This window comes from Pongo abelii, chromosome 2 (assembly GCF_028885655.2).
Source record: "Pongo abelii isolate AG06213 chromosome 2, NHGRI_mPonAbe1-v2.0_pri, whole genome shotgun sequence".
NCBI classification, from domain to species: domain Eukaryota; kingdom Metazoa; phylum Chordata; class Mammalia; order Primates; family Hominidae; genus Pongo; species Pongo abelii.
The window spans coordinates 151679243-151697890 of record NC_085928.1 but is presented as its reverse complement, the minus strand read 5'-3'; the positions used below and the strand labels follow the sequence as shown (position 1 = coordinate 151697890).

Genomic DNA, 18648 nt, shown 5'->3' with positions numbered 1-18648 from the left:
TGACACTGTTGATATTTTGAGCTGAATAATTCGTTGTCATGGGGACTGTCCTGTGGTGTTACGGCTGTTTAGCAGCATCCCTGGCCTCTGCCCACTAGATGTCAGTAGCACCCCAGCCCACCTCACCACCATTTGTACCAACCACAAATGTCTCAAAACATTGCTAAATGTCCCCTGGGGACATCCCCAATTTGGAACCATTGGTGTAGATGAAGTCTCAAAAAATAGGTGTGTTCTCTGGTAGAGATTATGTGGAGAAAAGAAAAGCAAGCTAAGGATTTGGACTGTGTGTCCCCCCTTCCACCAAATTTAAAGTGAGTCAGGGAAGAAAAAGCCAGCAAAGCAGGACCGATGCTAATCTGGGAAGTGGATGGATGAAAGTGGAGGGAGGAGTATTCTCAGGGAAAGAACTGATTGGATGTGTCACATTCACTTGGCCATTGGCCCCAGTGATTGCTTTCATCAGGACCTGGCTACCATATCACTCATGACAGTAAGGTCAGAATATTAGGGAGCAGAGTTTTTGTCTGATGCTAGGACTATACATCACCGTTAGAAGGAATAGAAGAGTTAGATTTCAAGACAGTTCACTTTCCTTACTGGTGGTGGTGGTGTTGTAGAGGGATAAGACTTCTTCCTAAAGCAATTCGTTGTGAGTTTTTTATCTTGGCTGTCCTTTTTTCTTTTTTGAAATGTTTGTATTCTTTCATGAGTTTTGGGAACATTCTTGTAGAAACTGAAATAGTGGATATTTTTTGAAAAAAGACTGAAAGGCTTTGTGCTTCTTTTACATTAAAATAATGGAGTGGAGCCTATTCTGCTCATTGGGCCCCAGGGAGCCAATGTGGTGTATGATGCTGACAGATTCCTCAAGAGCCCTAGCAAACAGCCAGGACACAACACAGATGGGCACAGCACAGGGCCAGCCAGAAGCACTTCTTGTTCATTTGTGAGAGAAAAGGAGAGACAGACTAGACCCTGTGGAAAAACCTATTGTTTGTTCCAGTCCTGGCCAGCAGCTCCTCCTCCCAGCTTGTTGTTTTTTTCCTCCTGCATCCATGGTGCATTTCTGTCCTCATGGCCATAGAAACATTATTTTCCTCACAGTTGCTGTCAGGAGGTCTAAAACTTTGAACTTTCATTTTGTTTTTCTCCCTGTCTCTCCCCCATCCTCCTGTTACGGACCAGGAAACTTACTAACTTTTTTCAGTCTTTGAGCTTTCTTCATGTTCTTCAGGTTAAGCTTTTTTTCCAATATATTCAAAAAGTGGTGTGTTTAGCCTGCTTTCTAAAATAACCCTAACTGATATCACTTCCATTTTGGTTCTTTTAAATTCCTTTTGTTCTAAAAAAAAAAATCACGAGCTGTTTTGTTTCTTTAGTCACTGTCTCTTGGGAGATTTCTGCCAGCTAACTTCAGATCAGGGTGTGTGCCAATTAGCAACACAAACTGTGAGTCACGGGAGCCGGGATTCACTCATAACTGTTTGAGGGCTCACAGGGAGTAATGCACTGTGCTGGGGGCTGCACTGCATATACAGATGAATAAGAATACCAGCCCTAATTTACAATCTCATTATATAGGTACACAAATTACTCTATATTCCCATTGCACAAAATAGATTTTTATTGTAGTATTTGATACTTACATTAATGAGTCTTACCAACTACTTATGACTTAAAATATATTAAGAGCCACAGAATGGTGTAAAGTGTTAGAAGGGTTTAAGACAATTAATTTACAATATTACCATTTACACTTTTCCTTCATTTTTCCTTTTTTTGTTGATAGAGATAAAATAAACCCAAGTCAGTGCTGAGTGAATATTGGAATATATGCTATTACTTGAAAAATCAGTATTCTAGATTGTCTTGTTCTATGTTATAAATTAATGATGCCACTTTCATCTTGTGATTTTGTCTCTCCCCCTCATTGCTTTTCAGCCACACTAGCCATTCAGTTCCTCTAAGACATGCTTCATCTTGCTCTAGGACCTTTGAACATATAGCACATTTTGTTGGGAATGTTCATACTTCTGATTCCTTCTTGTCCTTCAGAGCTGAGATCCATTGTCATTTCTCAAGCCTTCCCTGACCACCACACGGGGGCCATCTGTTAAAATACTCTCATGGCACCTATATTTATCCTTTTTTTTTTTTTTTTGAGGTGGAGTCTCGCTCTTTCGCCCAGGCTGGAGTGCAGTGGCACTATCTCGGCTCACTGCAAGCTCCGCCTCCTGGATTCATGCCATTCTCCTGCCTCAGCCTCCCGAGGAGCTGGGACTACAGGCGCCTGCCACCGCGCTCGGCTAATTTTTTGTATTTTTAGTAGAGACGGGGTTTCACCATGTTAGCCAGGATGGTCTCGATCTCCTGACCTCGTGATCCGCCTGCCTCGGCCTCCCAAAGTGCTGGGATTACAGTTGTGAGCCACCGTGCCCGGCCTCTGTTTATCCTTTATAGGGCGTATTCTGGCTGTAAGTGAGCAACTGAGTAATTGATTATTTGTTTAAATTCCCTGGTAGAAAGTACAGTCATCAGGGCAAAAGTGCTGTATGTCTCTGTTCATAGCTGTGTACCCAACTCCTGGTACAAATTGCCTTATAAATTTTTGCTGAAACCAGGGATTGAACATCAGATTTAAGTGTGTAAGTATGTGCTGTTGTAGAATGGCTCTGAAGAATTATATATCAACAGATTTTATCTTTATCAAACACAATCTGATCTTTGACAAAGGTGCTAAGACCAGCCAGCAGAACAAGAATAGTTTTTTCAACAGATGGTGCTGGGAAAACTGAACATTCACATGCAAAAGAATTAAACTGGACCCTTACCTAATACCGTATACAAAAATGAATCCCAAAATGCATCAAAGACCTAAATTTAAAAGCTTAAACTATAAACTAAAAACTCTTAGAAGAAAACAGGAGAAAATCATCATGACTTTGGATTTGGCAGCGATTCCTTAAATGACATCAAAAGCAGTTAACAAAATAAAAAATAGATAAATTGGACTTTATATATCAGAGGACATTTATTTTTTCATTTGTTTATGATGACTAATTTTTCAATTTTCTTAACTATTGGAACTCTCCAAAGTAGAAAAATTACCCTAAATTTAATTATAAACAATAAGCTATGTTAAAATTAATTTGACATAATGTGCAATTTGCATTTTAAAAATGTCTGAAAAAATTTAGTCATTGATATCTAATATGCAGATAGGCTTCAGAAAACCACCTGCAGCATGTAACATGGAAGGTGTGCATCTTGGTAGGTTTGGTTTGTAATTTCATCCAAGATTGAGGACTAAAACAATAGGAAATCACTCCTCTGATTTGTACTCATGATAATGGTGACCATTTGGATCTCTAAAGGGAAAAGAAGTAACATGCTCATGATCTAGGTAAATGTTGCGATTTCCATTAATAAAGGTGAAAAATGGGACCCTATCAACAGAGTGAATATTGCGGGATCTGGCCAGCAGCCCACAATGCAACAGGGCTCTCTCTTTGTTCCTAGGCGGATCAGCAGGTAGAGAAATAATAGACACACATAAGATAGTGAAAGCTGGGTCCAGGGGGGTCACCGCCTTCTGGTCCCGTGGTGCTAACAATGCACTGGATATACCAGCATTTATTATTAAGTTTAGTGAGGGCAGGGGTAGGTTAGTGAGAGATTTAGGGTCATTTGATTATGAGATGAGATGGTCACATGGGGATGAAGTAATTCTTTAACATAACATTTGTATGTAGAAGTACAGTACATTTGTATGTAGAAGTTCAGTATACAGAGATAAGAATTTACAATATAGTGTGTGCATCAGTAATTTCTAACAGAGCCTTAAAACAGAAACACAATCTTTCCATAACCTATGATTAGCAAGATATTGATCAGTAGTAACAATTGCAACAAAAGCTGGTTACAGATAATCCGTGGAAACAGGACGTGAAGCTAGACAACCAGTTAGACCAGAAATTCTCAGAAGGGAGTATGTCTTAACCCTAAAGAGGCCTAGAAGAGCCGTGGCAAGATGAGGGCGTTTATAGCCCTATCTTATCCATATGGACAGGCACCCCCCCATGCGTCCGTTTATAGGCTCTCCACAAGGGTCGCATTCCATTCCCAGAGCTATGAACATCTGCTTTTCTGGGATAGGAATCTTGGTGATGTGAAACCTCCCTGACTGCACGTCCATTCATAGGCTCTCTGCAGGGGGAAGCACATCACGCACTGTTGGCTCATTCTGGCAGTCCAACCTGGCATTGTCTTTACACAATCCTGCATGCAATTTTGTATTTACAATAATCAGGAGCATTTCATCTTTTATTCTGTAGCCATAGTTTCAGGGGGTCTCCCTACATCTCCCCCTTTTCTCTGATTTATATGAACCATAGCAATCATAGCTTGGTGCTGATCATGATTGAATTGAAGAATATTTTTTCCAATTTTACATGTGAACAATAAACCAATAGCACAAATTATACACAGAACAAAATTTATGATAGTGGATCTTCCCAAAGATTTTACCCATTGAATGGGGTTGAAATTAGATAATCCCTCAGAGATACCATCTAAAACAACTCATGGAATGGGAGAAAATATTTGCAAATTGTAACCTCGAAGCATGTAACATATTAATCCCTAATCCCTAGTAAGGGATTAATATCTAGAACATGTAAAGAATTCCTACAATTCAACAGCAAGAAAACAGCAACACAGTTCATAAATGGACAAAGGACTTGAGTAATATACAGATGGTCAATAAGCACACACAAAGATGCCCAATGTCATTAGTAATTAGGGAATTGCAAATTAAAACCATAATGAGATACCACTTCACACCCACTAGAATGGTGATAATTTTGAAAAAAGGAAGATAACAAGTGTTGGTGAGGATTTGGAAAAATTGGAACCCTCATAGATTGCTGGTAGAAATGTAAAATGATGCAACGACTGTGGAAAACAGCTTGTCAGTTCCTCAAAAAGTTAAACATAGAATTACTATATGACCCAGCAGTTCCACTTCTAGGTGTATACCTAAAAAAATTGAAAACAAAGACTCAAACAGATACTTCACACCGATATTAAAGCAGCAGTAATCATGATAGCCAAAGGGTGCAAATAACCCAAGTGTGTACCAACAGATGAATTGATAAACAGTATGTAGTATATAAATACAGTGAAATATTGTTCAGCCATAAAACGGAATAAATTTCTGATACATGTTACAACATGGATCAATCTAGAAAACTAAGTTATATTATACTAAGTGAAATAAGCCAAATATAAAAGAACAAATATTGTATAATTCTACTTATATATGATATACCTGGAATAGGCAAATGTATAGACACTGAAAATAAAATAGGGGCTATAAGGGATAGGGTGAAGAAGGAATGGGGAATGATTTCCTAATTGTTACAGAGCTTCTGTTTGGGGTGATGAGAGTTTTAGAAACAGTGGTGATGGTTGCACAACGTTGTGAATGTACTTACTGCCACTGAATTGTACACGTAAAATAGGTAAAATGGTAAACCTCATATTATGTATATTTTGCCACAATTTTTTTTTTAGGTTAAGTATTAGAGAGTGCAATGGCAAGCTGTTAAAGTAATAGACCATGAGACTGGGAAAGTAACCAAAGTTAGGAGTGGTTGGTCGGAAGAAAAGGGAATGTCTGAGGGATTAAAGTTTGCAGTGAGTTGGAAGTCTAGGTATTTAAGAAGATTGAAAAAACTGAAAACTTTTCTTCCTATGTGCTGACAAATATTGGAGCATTAGACTTTGAGTGGTAGACCATGTAAAGGTGAGGATATGACCGTGGGTGTGGAATGCTTAAGTAGAGTAGAGAATGAATCTTAGCAATTGAACATGGTTCAAGTCACACAGGAGGAGGCCTGGAGTTGGGTAGAAAGCAAGCTTGACTTGGATGTTGATTAGTAGATGCCAGTGGTTGATTTGCAGGAGCCTCAAAGGAAAAAGGATTTTTTTTTTTTTTTACTTCTGTATTTCTTAGCTCTGTACTTTTATTGTAGTATTGACCCAAGGTTTGTTGAATTTCTATTTATTGGAGAGATTTTGGTAAGCATGTTAGGTTGCAAATGGCTAAACCAATCCTAAAGTTAACAGATGTAGAACTAGGCTCAGGCAATATTTCAGCTCTTCTGTAGGTCAGAAAGTTTTTATTGGATTATGTGTACCAGGATAAGTGCAATAAAGGGGAAAAGCATTGGCTTTTAAAAAATCTGCTTTTAAAGTGTGTAGAGCAGGTCTTCAAAGGCCTTTTCCTTAGTTAGTTTTGGTTTTGGAAGTATATACATTTCATATTATATGTCACATAATTGTTGTGCAGTGTGTTCAACTTATAAAATCAAGAAAAAATCATTCAGAAAGGCACATCTAACTAAATTATACTTTGCAATTACAGTGTGGCCTCTAATTTTGTTCTCTTATGGCACATCTTTAACATAGTCTCTGATTTATGCTAGGTCTCAAAATACTGTTTTATTCTTTCTAGGAAAACAGGAAATCATTTTCACAACTTCATAAGTTGGCAAGACTTAAGAGCTGTTGAACTTGTGAAATCTTGGAATAATTCTCTTCTTATGAAGGTAATCTTTTTCTTGTGTGATTTGGATATTATTGGTTTTTTTTTTCTGTAAATGTCCCTTAATTGTAGACTTAATTGTATTATTTCCTACCTATTTTGTTTTAGGACATTAAGAAGGCATATGCACACACTCCCCATTCCAGTGAAGTTTAATAATAGTCAATCAAAGGCGTATGTGGTAGACTTCAGTACTTGTACCTCAGGAAGTTCTAAGGAGGTTTGTGGTGGACCAGAGTTTCACATGTTAGTGAGAATTTGTGTTTCTGTCCTTGAGAAATGGAAAAGATACAGACTAGATGAATGAAATGCCCAAATTTCATCTTTTATAAAAGCTCAGGATGGATATTGAGATTTTATAGATAACTAGCAGACTGTTACAAGCTCTTATCATTACAGGCGTGATGGCTTGCACCTGTAATGTCAACACTGTGGAAGGCTGAGGCAGGGGGATTGCTTAAGGCCAGAAGTTCAAGACCAGCTTGGGCAACATGGTAAGACCTCATCTCTACAAATAATGCAAAATTAGCTGAACATGGTGGTGTGGACCTGTAGTCCCTGCTACTTGGTAGGCTGAGGTGAGAGGATTGTTTGAGCCCAGGAGTTTGAGGCAGCAGTGATTGCCACTGCACTCCAGGGCACTCTATCTGGGTGACACAGTGGGATCCTGTCTCAAAGCCAACAATACCAAATTATGCCTGATACATAGTAGGCATCAGTAAATGACAATGATGATGGTGACAGTGACAATAGCAACATCATGAAATCAGCTGTTCTTCTGTTATTTGTCTCAAATTGCCCTCACTCCTGAGTGTGAGATTCCCGAGTCAAAGGGTAAAACAGTTTTCCAGCTCCTTGAGTGGTGTCAGACCTACAGTATTTTATGTCATAATCAATATTCCATATTAATTATTTTATTTTATTTTATTTTTATTATTTTTGAGATGGAGTCTTGCTCTGTCGCCCAAGCTGGAGTGCAGTGGCGCGATCTCAGCTCACTCACTGCAACCTCTGCCTCCTGGGTTCACCTGATTCTCCTGCCTCAGCCTCCCAAGTAGCTGGGACTACAAGCATATGCCACCATGCCCAGCTAATTTTTTCTATTTTTAATAGAGATGGGGTTTCACCGTGTTAGTCTGGATGGTCTCGATCTCCTGACCTGATGATCCACCTGCCTCGGCCTCCCAAAGTGCTGGGATTACAGGTGTGAGTCACCGCGCCTGGCCCATATTAATTATTCTAAACTTATAATGCCTCACAGTTAAATGCCTTCTCTGCTAGTGTACTGGTATCAGATGGCGCCCAGGGGACTGTCTACAGCATCAGTTTTACTTGATAAGTATTTGATGATATTAATTTAATATGAAAACAAATGTGAATATATTACAGAATATAACAGCAATGCATGAGTGAAACAATTTTGCCATAATCTCACCTGAATTGATTTTCCTTTTTGATAGTTTAATATAGAAAAATGTGCCTTGCTGCAATAACTTGTGAGAGGTGCTGTTAACAAGAAGGACACAGTAATTAAGGGAGTAAAAGTGGTTATAAGGAAATGTCATGAACACTCAATTGTATGATTTTAAATTATACAATTTATAATCTATAATTTTATACCTTAATATATAATTTTAGTTTTTAATAGTTCATCAAACATTCTTTAAGTTGGTCATTGAGGTGTTTAACACTTTTATTGCTTTGAAAAAAAATTGTGATTTGAAAAGAAAAATTGTGATTTGAAAACATTTACTTCCATAATATGTCTCATATTTCAAATCTTTTTTTGTTTGTTTGTTTTGAGATGGAGTCTCCCTCTGTCACAACCTCCACCTCCCGAGTTCAAGCAATTCTCCTTCCTCAGCCTCCTGGGTAGCTGGGATTACAGGCACATGCCTCCACGCCTGGCTAATTTTTGTGTTTTTAGTAGAGACAGGGTTTCATCATGTTGGTCAGGTTGGTCTTGAACTCCTGGCCTCACGTGATCCGCCCACCTCAGCCTCCCAAAATGCTGGTATTGCAGGTATGAACCACCATGCCTAGCCTCAAATTTCCAATCATAATGCAGAACTGTGACCTCAAGCACAAAATTGAGCATTTAAAGCACTTTTGTCTACTTGATAATGAACATGCGCATGATCAAAGTTGTGGTTCTCTTAGCAAAAAACTTTACACAAACACACGCTTTCACAGTTTAGCACACATAATTCAAGGGCCTGTCCTGGCAGTGAAGGAGCCCCACTTTGCAGTCATCCCTTTCCAGTTGCTAATGGTTTGATTGTGGCCCTTGGAAATGTTTAGAGTGTTTTTGCCACAACTGGCACCAATGTCATTAGTTTGGCCAAGGCTAGTCTGAAGCAAAATGGTGAAGTAATTGAGGTGTATTTGCAGTCTCTTGCCACTGTTGCTTTCCTCCAGTCTCCCCAGATGCCCGGTCTTCCTCTTACTTTTTTGTTCTTATTCTTGCCTAATGATTGCTAAGGCTTTCTTCTCTTTGCTCTTAGCATAAAATCCCAACTCCTTACCAAGGTTTGGCTCTTTCTACACTTCTGACCACCTCCTAGACCTCTTTCTCCCTGAGGTTGCTAAAGATTAGCAACTCCATCTTTTTCAGCCTGTGTTTGTTCTTGTAGCACTCAAGCCCTTTCTTACCTTAAGGCCATTGTACATGCACGGAGTCTCTCTGCCGTCATGGCTGGATCCTTCTCATCTTTTTAGGGTCGAGCTCATGTAGCACATCTGGGAGCCCTTCCCTGCCATCCTACTTAAAGGAACCCCCTTGCCCTCAATCTCTTATGTTGCCCTTTGTTTCCTTCATTGTACTTACTAAATTTCAAAGATTCTTAGATAAACATTTTTTAAACTGAAAATTAAATGGAAATAATTATAGATTCACATGCAGTTGTAAGAAACAGTACAAAGATCCCTTAGACTCTTTGCACTTTCTCCCAATGGTAAAATTTTGAAAAACTATAGTATAACATCACAACCAGGACATTGACATTAATACAATTCATAAATTTTATTAGGATTTCCCCAGTTTTACTTTATATTTGTCTGTGTTTGTGTGTGTGTGTATGTGTATGTATGTAAGTTCTATACAATTTTTTCCTATCTGTAGGTTCATGTATCCAGGAGCATATGCAAGATACTGAACAGTTCCATCACTACAAAGATCTCTTGTGTTGTTCTTTTATAACTATATCGACCACTCTCCTATACACCTCCCTACCCTCTCTCATTCCTAGCTCCTGGCAACCACTAATCTGTCCTCCATTTAAAAAATGTTCTAATTTGAAAAATGTTATATACATAGGATTATACTTTTAAATATATAACCTTTTGGGATTTGCTTTTTTCACTTAGTATAATTCCCTGGAGATTCATTCAAGTTGTTGCCTGTATCAGTAGTTTGTTCCTTTCTGTTGCTGAGTTGTATTCAATATACAGCTGTATCACAGTTTATTTAACCATTCACTTGTTGAAGGACATCTGTGCTGATTCCAGTTTTTGGCTATTACAAATAAAGCTTTTATGAACGTTCTTTGTATAGAATTTTCTGTGAATGCAACTTTTTATTTCTCTGGGATAAAAACCTCAAGGTCATATGGTAATTGCATGTTTTCTTTTGTAAGAAACTGCCAAACTCTTTTCAAGAGTGACTATACCATTTACTTTCCCATCAGCAATGTATAAGTTATATTTTAACATCTCTGAAATCAGGATGCATTTCTTAGTAGCATGTTAAATAATGATTCATTTTACAGTCTGTCTTCTTAAATCATCTTATTTATTGATTTGATTGCTTATTTGTCTTCTCACTAAAATGTAAATTTTAAAAAGACAAGGATTCTGCCCATATTGTTCAATTTGTTTTTACAAGGCCTAGCAACAGTCTTTGGTATGCTATAAGTTACTCAGTAAATACTCATTAGATATATGAATGAAGATGCTAATTGTTTATATGTTGTCTAAAAGTGCAGGTATTAGAGCTTGTAATATTTTTGTATGACCTCACCACCCATCCTGAGGTATCTACATTTTAACAGAAGATCTCAGAAGTGTCCTAAATCTAATTTTTTATGAGAATAGTGTAGGGTGTGTAAAGAGGAATTGCCCATTTTAGTTTAAATTATTTCTTATAACAAATCAGAAGAAGGCTTATGGGTGGTCACCTTAAATACTTTTAAAAAGTCTTATGTTTTAATAAATAATGTGAAAAATCTATATGCCATGTGAAATATAAAGAAATGACCAGGTGCGGTGGTTCACACCTGTAATCCCAGCACTTTGGGAGGCCGAAGTGGGCGGATCACCTGAAGTTAGGAGTTTGAGACCAGCCTGGCCAACATGGTGAAACCCCATCTCTACTAAAAGTACAAAAATTATCCAGGTGTGGTGGTCCACGTCTGTAATCCCAGCTACTTGGGAGGCTAAGGGAGGAGAATTGCTTGAACCTCAGAGGCGGAGGTTGCATTGTGCTGAGATTGCGCCACTGCACTCCAGCACTCTAAGCAAAAAAATGTAAGCCTGGGGAACAGAGTGAGACTCACTCAAAAAAACAAAAAACAAAAAACCATATTTATGTGTGTGTGTATGTGTTTGTGTGTGTGTGTGTGTGTGTATATATAGAAATAAAGAAAGTGTGAGCACTGAATAAGATGAGAAGGAAGTTAAAAGGACAAGACTGAAAGAGAGAACTGAGTCTACAAATTTTCTTAATTGATGTGTTATCAATTAAAAATGAAAGAAAAAAATTATATTATTACTTTTCACAAATAAACCAACATCTTTAAATTTATTTTAGGGAGTGAGGTAGGATTAACAAAAGTGGGTAAGTTCAACAAGAAGTGGGCAATACTTCATAAGTGTTTTGTAAAACATCAGTTTCACAAGTTGAAGTGTCCATCTATATCCCTGTAGTGTGTGGCAGGATAGGGTTTTTTTTTTTTTTCCCAGTATGTCTTGAAGACCTTAAAACTCAAAGCTTGTTTTCTGTGTACCTAAGGCTTTTTGTAAATTAAAGATTTTGCTTATGTTTTATCTTTGATCATTAGATAAGTACAGGTAGTATTAAATAAAATCATACAACCAGATTTTAAGTACTTAATGTATAGGGAAATTTCTGTGTTAGTGCTAACTTAATTTCTAATAGGAAAGAAAAAAAGCTAATAAGAGCTTATCCTTCATTGTCTAGTATTAAGAGTTCTCAGGTCTTTGATTCATAGAGGCAGCTTGAAGCTAAGAGACAAGATTATGATTAATGTGAAAATATTTGGACTATGAGCCTTCAAAATCAAAGATTAGCTGATAACTTTATATAGATGTTATTACTATTAGAATAGTAGTGAATTAATGCTATTCTACTAAATAGTATAGATTTATCTGGGAGGCCTGCAATAAACTTAAAGTGTACATATCCCACTGAAATAAGAATACTACAAATATAGCCTCCTTCCTAGAGTCTCTCCCTTTACTATCATAGTTAAAAATAGGTAGAGAGGTAAAAATATAGTTTTTTTTTTTAAGAAAAGTTTATAGTAGGTACCTGAGCATCTGGTATTTGCTAAAATAATTCAAAGTAGATGTGTTGCATTTCATATGTTAGAATACAAACTGCCCATTTAGGATAATATTGCTGTTTTTTATTTTCTTAAGTGCAGAAAACACTATTATAAGTAGTTAAATGACTTGTTATTGGGTTTGTTTGCATGTATATAGAATTGATGTGGAAAGTTTAAACACTATTAAATGCATTTTCCTAAAATATGTTTTTTAAAATATAGATATTTCACAGTTCTTGCCGAGTACTTCACTTCTTCACTAGAAGTAAACGACTTTTTACAGCCAGTTTGTTCACTTTCACAACCCAGCAGACTTCTTTGAGATTGGTCTGGATTTTGCAGAACCTGACTGAGGTAAGAAAATACTGTGTGTATGTGGAAACCATATAAAGACTATGGGGAAGAAAAAATTAAAGGAATAAAGATAGTAATTTGATTATTTGAGGGAAAATTAAGTGTCTACCACATATTGGAATGGAAGACAAAGTGGCATCTTGTTTTTTTTTTTTGTTTGTTTTGCTTTTCTTTTTGAGACAGAGTTTTGCTCTTGTTGCTCAGGCTGAAGTGCAGTGGTGTGATCTCGGCTCACTGCAATCTCCGGCTCCCAGGTTCAAGTGATTCTCCTGCCACAGCCTCCCGAGTAGCTGGGATTACAGGTGCCCGCCACCACGCCCGGCTAATTTTTTGTATTTTTAGTAGAGACGAGGTTTCACCATGTTGGCCAGGCTGGTCACAAACTCCTGACCTCAGGTGATCCGTCTGCCTCAGCCTCCCAAAGTGCTGGGATTACAGGTGTGAGCCACCACGCCCAGCCATATCTTTGATTTATGTCAGTGGAATTCTTTTCTGTCAGACTCCTTTTGCTCAACATTATGTTTTTGACATATAGCGATGTTGTGTGTAAATTACTTTGCTTATATTTTCATTGCTATTTGCTGTTCAATGTATGATTTTACCATAGTTTATTGTCTATTCTATTCATGTACATTTGGGTTATTTCCTGTTTTCAGCTGTTATGAATAATGCATCTCTTGGTGTACATGTAATTGCTATGTCTGTACATAGGAATGGAATTTTTAGGGCGTGAATGTATATATATATCTTCACCTTTTTTTTTTTTTTTTTTTTTTTTGGAGACAGAGTCTCACTCTGTCACCTAGGCTGGAGTGCAATGTGCGATCTCAGCTGACTGTAACCTCTGCCTCCCAGGTTCAAGCGATTCTCCTGCCTCAGCCTCCTGAGTAGCTGGGATTACAGGCGCATGCCACCATGCCCAGCTAGTTTTTGTATTTTTAGTAGAGATGGGGTTTCACCATGTTGTCCAGGCTGGTCTTGAACTCCTGACCTCGTGATCTGCCTGCCTCAGCCTCCCAAAGTGCTGGGATTACAAGCGTGAACCACCATGCCCAGCCATATGTCTTTATCTTTAATGGATAATGTCAAAACACTTTTGCAAAGTGATAATGACAATTTACACACTCTATCAGTATGTGATCAGAGGACTTTTTATTTCATTTACTATCATAATTGACATTATTAGTCTTTTATATTTTAGCCATCCTAGTTGGTGAGTAATAATATCTGAGTGTGATTTTAGACTGGATAAAAAAACAAGATCTAACTATATGTTGTCTATAAGGGACACACTTAAGATTTAAAAAATATAAAGAGGTTAAAAGTAAGTGAGTGGAAAAGATATATCATGTAAACAGTCACTGTAAAAACCTGGAGTGGTTATATTAACATCAGACAGTATAGACTTTAAAACAAAAACATGTTACTAGAGATAAAAAGGGAATTTTATAATGATAAGATGGTCAATTCATCATAAATATATAAGTTATAAACACCTAATAACAGAGGTCCACAATACAGGAAGCAAAAATGGACAGAATTGAAGGGAAAAATAGAAAGTCGAGCAGTGATAGTTGGAGACTTCAGTACCCCACTTTCTTTTTTTTTTCTCCTTTTTTTTTTTTTTGAGACAGAGTCTCACTCCGTCACCCAGGCTGGAGTGCAGTGGCGTGATCTCGGCTCACTGTGCGCTCCAGCTCCCAGGTTCACATCATTCTCCTGCCTCAGCCTCCCGAGTAGCTGGGACTACAGGCACTCGCCACCGCACCTGGCTAATTTTTTGTATGTTTAGTAGAGACGGGGTTTCACTGTATTGGCCAGGATGGTCTTGATCTCCTGACCTCGTGATCCACCTGCCTCGGCCTCCCAAAGTGCTGGGATTACAGGCGAGAGCCACCGCGCTTGGCCCTCACTTTCAATCGTGGATAGAATAACTAGACAGAAGATTAACAAGGAAGTAGAAAATTTGATTAACAGTAACAACTAACTAGACCTAAGAGACATTTATAGAAAACTCTACATAAGAACAGAATATACATTCTCCTGAAGTGTACGTGGAATTTTCTCCAGGATAGATCATAGGCTAGGCCATACTACAAGCCTCAATAAATTTAAAGGGATTGAAATCATATGAAGTCTGTTGTCTGACTGTAAAGGCTTCAAATTAAAAGTAACAGAAAAAACTTGGGAAGTTAAAAAATATATGAAGATTAAACAACACACTTAAAAATAACCAATGGGTCCAAGAAGAAATCATAAGAGAAATTAAGAAATACTTTGAGGTGAATGAAAATAAGATACAACATACCAAAACTTATTAGATGCAGATAAAGTACTTAGAAGGAAATTTATAGCAAGACTGTATTACATGTAGAAGAGTGTATTTAAAAAGAAGCAAAATATCAAGTCAATAATCTACCATTCTACCTTACGACATGGAAAAAGATGAGCAAACTAAACCCAAAACAAGCAGAAGGAAAGAAATAATGGAATTAGAACAAAATTAATGCAATAGAGAATAGAAGAACAGTGAAGAAAATCAATAAAACTGAAAGTTGCTTCTTTGAAAAGATTAGCTAAACTGACAAAGACGAGAGAAAACCCAAATAACTAAAATTATGAATTATTATGAAATTACGGATATTAATACTGACCTCACAGAAATAAAAAGGATTAATAGGCAATACCATGAGCAAGTGCATGCCAACAAATTATATAACCAAGATAAAATGAAAAATTTCCTAGAAATATACAAACTACTGGAAATAAGGAGAAATAAATAATCTGAATAAATCTATAACAAGTAAAGAGATTGAAATAATACATAATAAATTCTCACCTAGAAAAGCCCAGAACCAGATGGCTTTACTAGTGAATTCTACCAAAAGTTTAAAGAAGAATTAACACAATCCTTTCACAAATTCTTCCAAAAAATAGAAGGGGAAAATAGACAATTGAATAGTAATAGTTGGAGACTTTAATACCCCACTATCAATAGTGGATTATACTTCCATTATTGGAGTGAGAGATACTTCCCAGCTCTTTCTTTTAGGCCAGTATTCCCTGATAACCAGATCAAAGACATCAAGAGAAAAGAAACTGATAGACCAATATTCCTTATGAATACAAATGCAAAAATCCTCAACAAGGCTGGGTGTGGTGGCTCATGCCTGTAATCCCAGCACTTTGGGAGTCTAAGGCAAGAGGATTGCTTGAGCCCAGGAGTTCAAGACCAGCCTGGGCAATATAGCAAGACACCATCTCTCCAAAAAAATTAAAAATTAAAAAATTAGCTGGGTATAGTAGTACACACCTGTAGTCCCAGCTACTTGGGAGACTGGGATGGGAGGATTGCTTGAGTCCAGGAGTTTGAGACAGCAATGATCTAGGATCACACCACCACTGCACTGCAGCCTGGATGACAGAGCAAGACCCTGTCTCTGGAAGGAAACCACATACACACACAAAACTTCAACAAAATATTAGCAAGTCAAATCCAGCAACACATAAAAAGGTTTATATATCATGACTAAGTGGGATTTATCCCAAGAACACAGGATTGGTTTAGCATTCAAAAATCAATTAATATGGATCTTTTATAAAACCTGGTAAATGTAAAAAAATAGAAAATTAATATACACTGTATTAATAGAATAAAGGACAAAAAACACATGATCATGTCAGTAGATATAGAAAAAAGCATTTCACAATATCTAGCCCCTCTTCATGATAAAATGCTCAATGTACTAGGAATAGAAGGAAGCTCCTTCAACCTGATCTTTGAAAAACCCACAGCCGACACCATACTTAATAGTTGAAGACTGAATGTTTTTCTCCTAAGTTTGGGAACAAGACAAAGATGTCCACTCTCACCACTTCTAATTAACATTGTATGAGAGGTTCTAAGCCCGGGCGGTTGAGCATGACACTATAATAAAAGGCAACTAGATTGGAAAGGAAGGAGTAAAACTATCTCTATGATGCAGATGACATGATCTTGTATATTGAAAATCCTAAGGAATTTCCTAAAAAAATTAGCACTAATATTATAAATGAGTTTAGCAAGGTCGGAGGGTATAAGATCAATATACAAAAAAAAAAAAAAAAAATTTCTTTTTTGAGATAGAGTCTGTCACCCAGGCTTGAGTACAGTGGCACGATTGCAGCTCACTGTAGTCTCAACCTCCAGGCTCAAGAGATCCTGTTACTTCAGCCTCTGGAGTAGCTGGGACTACAGGCGCACACCACCATGCCCAGTTAATTTTTTTTTTTTTTTTTTTTTTTTGAGATGGAGTCTTACTCTGTCATCCAGTCCGGAGTGCGGTGGCATGATCTTGGCTTACTGCAACCTCTGCCTCCCAGGCTCAAGCGATTCTCCTACCTCAGCCTCCCAAGTAGCTGGGACTACAGGCGTGCGCCACAACGCCCAGCTAACTTTTGTATTTTTAGTAGAGACGGGGTTTCGCTATGTTGGCCAGGCTGGTCTCTAACTCCTGATGTTAAGTGATCCGCCCATCTCGACCTCCCAAAGTGCTGGGATTACAAGTGTGAGTCACTGTGCCTGGCCCCAGTTAATTTTTAAATTTTTTTTGTAGAAACAAGGTCTCACTATTTTGTCCTAGCTGCTCTTGAACTCCTGAGCTCAAGTAATCTTCCCACCTCAGCCTTCCAAAGTGCTGGGATTACAGGTGTGACCCGCCGCACACAGCTAAAAATTAATCGTGTTTCTATATACTAGCAATGAACAACTAGAAAATGAAATTAAGAAAACAATTTCGGCTGGACGCAGTGGCTCGTGCCTGTAATCCCAGCACTTTGGGAGGCCGAGGCGGGTGGATCACCTGAGATCAGGAGTTCGAGACCAGCCTGGCCAACATGGTGAAACCTCGTCTCTACTAAAAATACAAAAATTAGCCAGGCATGGTGGTGGACTCCTGTAATCCCAGCTACGCGGGAAGCTGAGGCGGGAGAATCGCTTGAACTGGGGAGGCAGAGGTTGCAGTGAGCTGAGATCACACCATTGCACTTCAGCCTGGGCAACAGAGCGAGATACTGTCTCCCCCCTCCAAAAAAAAGAAAGAAGGAAAACAATTTCATTTACAAAAACATCAGAAAGAATAAAATACATACGAATAAGCTTAACTACAAAATATATACTTTGAAAAGTACAAAACATTGTTGAATACAGTTAATGAAGGCCTAAATAAATGGAAAGACATCTTATATACATGGATTGGAATATTTAATACTGTTAAGATTATAGTATTCAAATTTATCTACAGGTACAATACAATTTCTACCAAAATTCCTGCTTTTTTATTTTTGTAGCAGACAAGCTGATCCTAAAATTCACATAGAAATTTGAGGAACCCAAATTAGCAAAAGAATCTTGAAAAAGGAACAGTATGGGAAAACTCACACTTCTCAATTTCATGTGGCTTTAATTTGCATTATTCTATTTCCTAACAAAGTTGATGTCTTTTCACATACTTAACATTTGTATATCCTTTTGTGAAGCACCTCAGTCCTTTGTTTTCTAAAAAATTAATACACTTTAATTTTAGAGTAGTTTTAGGTTTACAGAAACATTCAGCAGTAAATATAGTTTCCATATGCCCTTACTCCCCAACAGTTTCTGCTGTTATTAGCATCTTGTATTATGGTGGTACATCTGCTACAATTAATGAACCAATATGGAAACATTATTATTAATGTAATGTATCTACCATTGCAGTACTATTATACACCATAGTTTCACTGTCCTGAAAAATTCCCTATCCTTCACCTACTCACATCTCTTTCTGAACCCTGGGTGACACTGATATTTTTATTGTGTCTATAGCTTTGTATTTTCCAGAATATCATATTGTTGGAATCATATAGTATATAGACTTTATGGACTGGCTTCTTTCACTTAGCAATATGCATTTAAGGTTTCTCCATGAATTTTTGTGCCTTGATAGCTCATTTCTTTTTATCACCTAATAATATTCTATTGTCTGAATGTGGCACAGTTTATCCAATCACCTTTTTTTTTTTTTTTGAGACGGAGTCTCACTCTGTCACCCAGGCTGGAGTGCAGTGGCATGATCTCAGCTCACTGCAACCTCCACCTCCCAG

The 18648-nt window shown here is 37.6% G+C and overlaps 1 protein-coding gene across 1 annotated transcript in view; it reads left to right on the top strand.

Moving 5' to 3' along the window:
* Positions 1-18648, top strand: part of GK5 (glycerol kinase 5) — a 74184-nt gene that overhangs the window by 14044 nt on the left and 41492 nt on the right. The window contains exons 4-5 of the mRNA XM_002814127.5: positions 6521-6614; positions 12397-12528. Of these exons, the coding sequence (XP_002814173.1) occupies positions 6521-6614; positions 12397-12528 (226 nt within the window). The remainder of the gene's footprint in view (positions 1-6520; positions 6615-12396; positions 12529-18648) is intronic.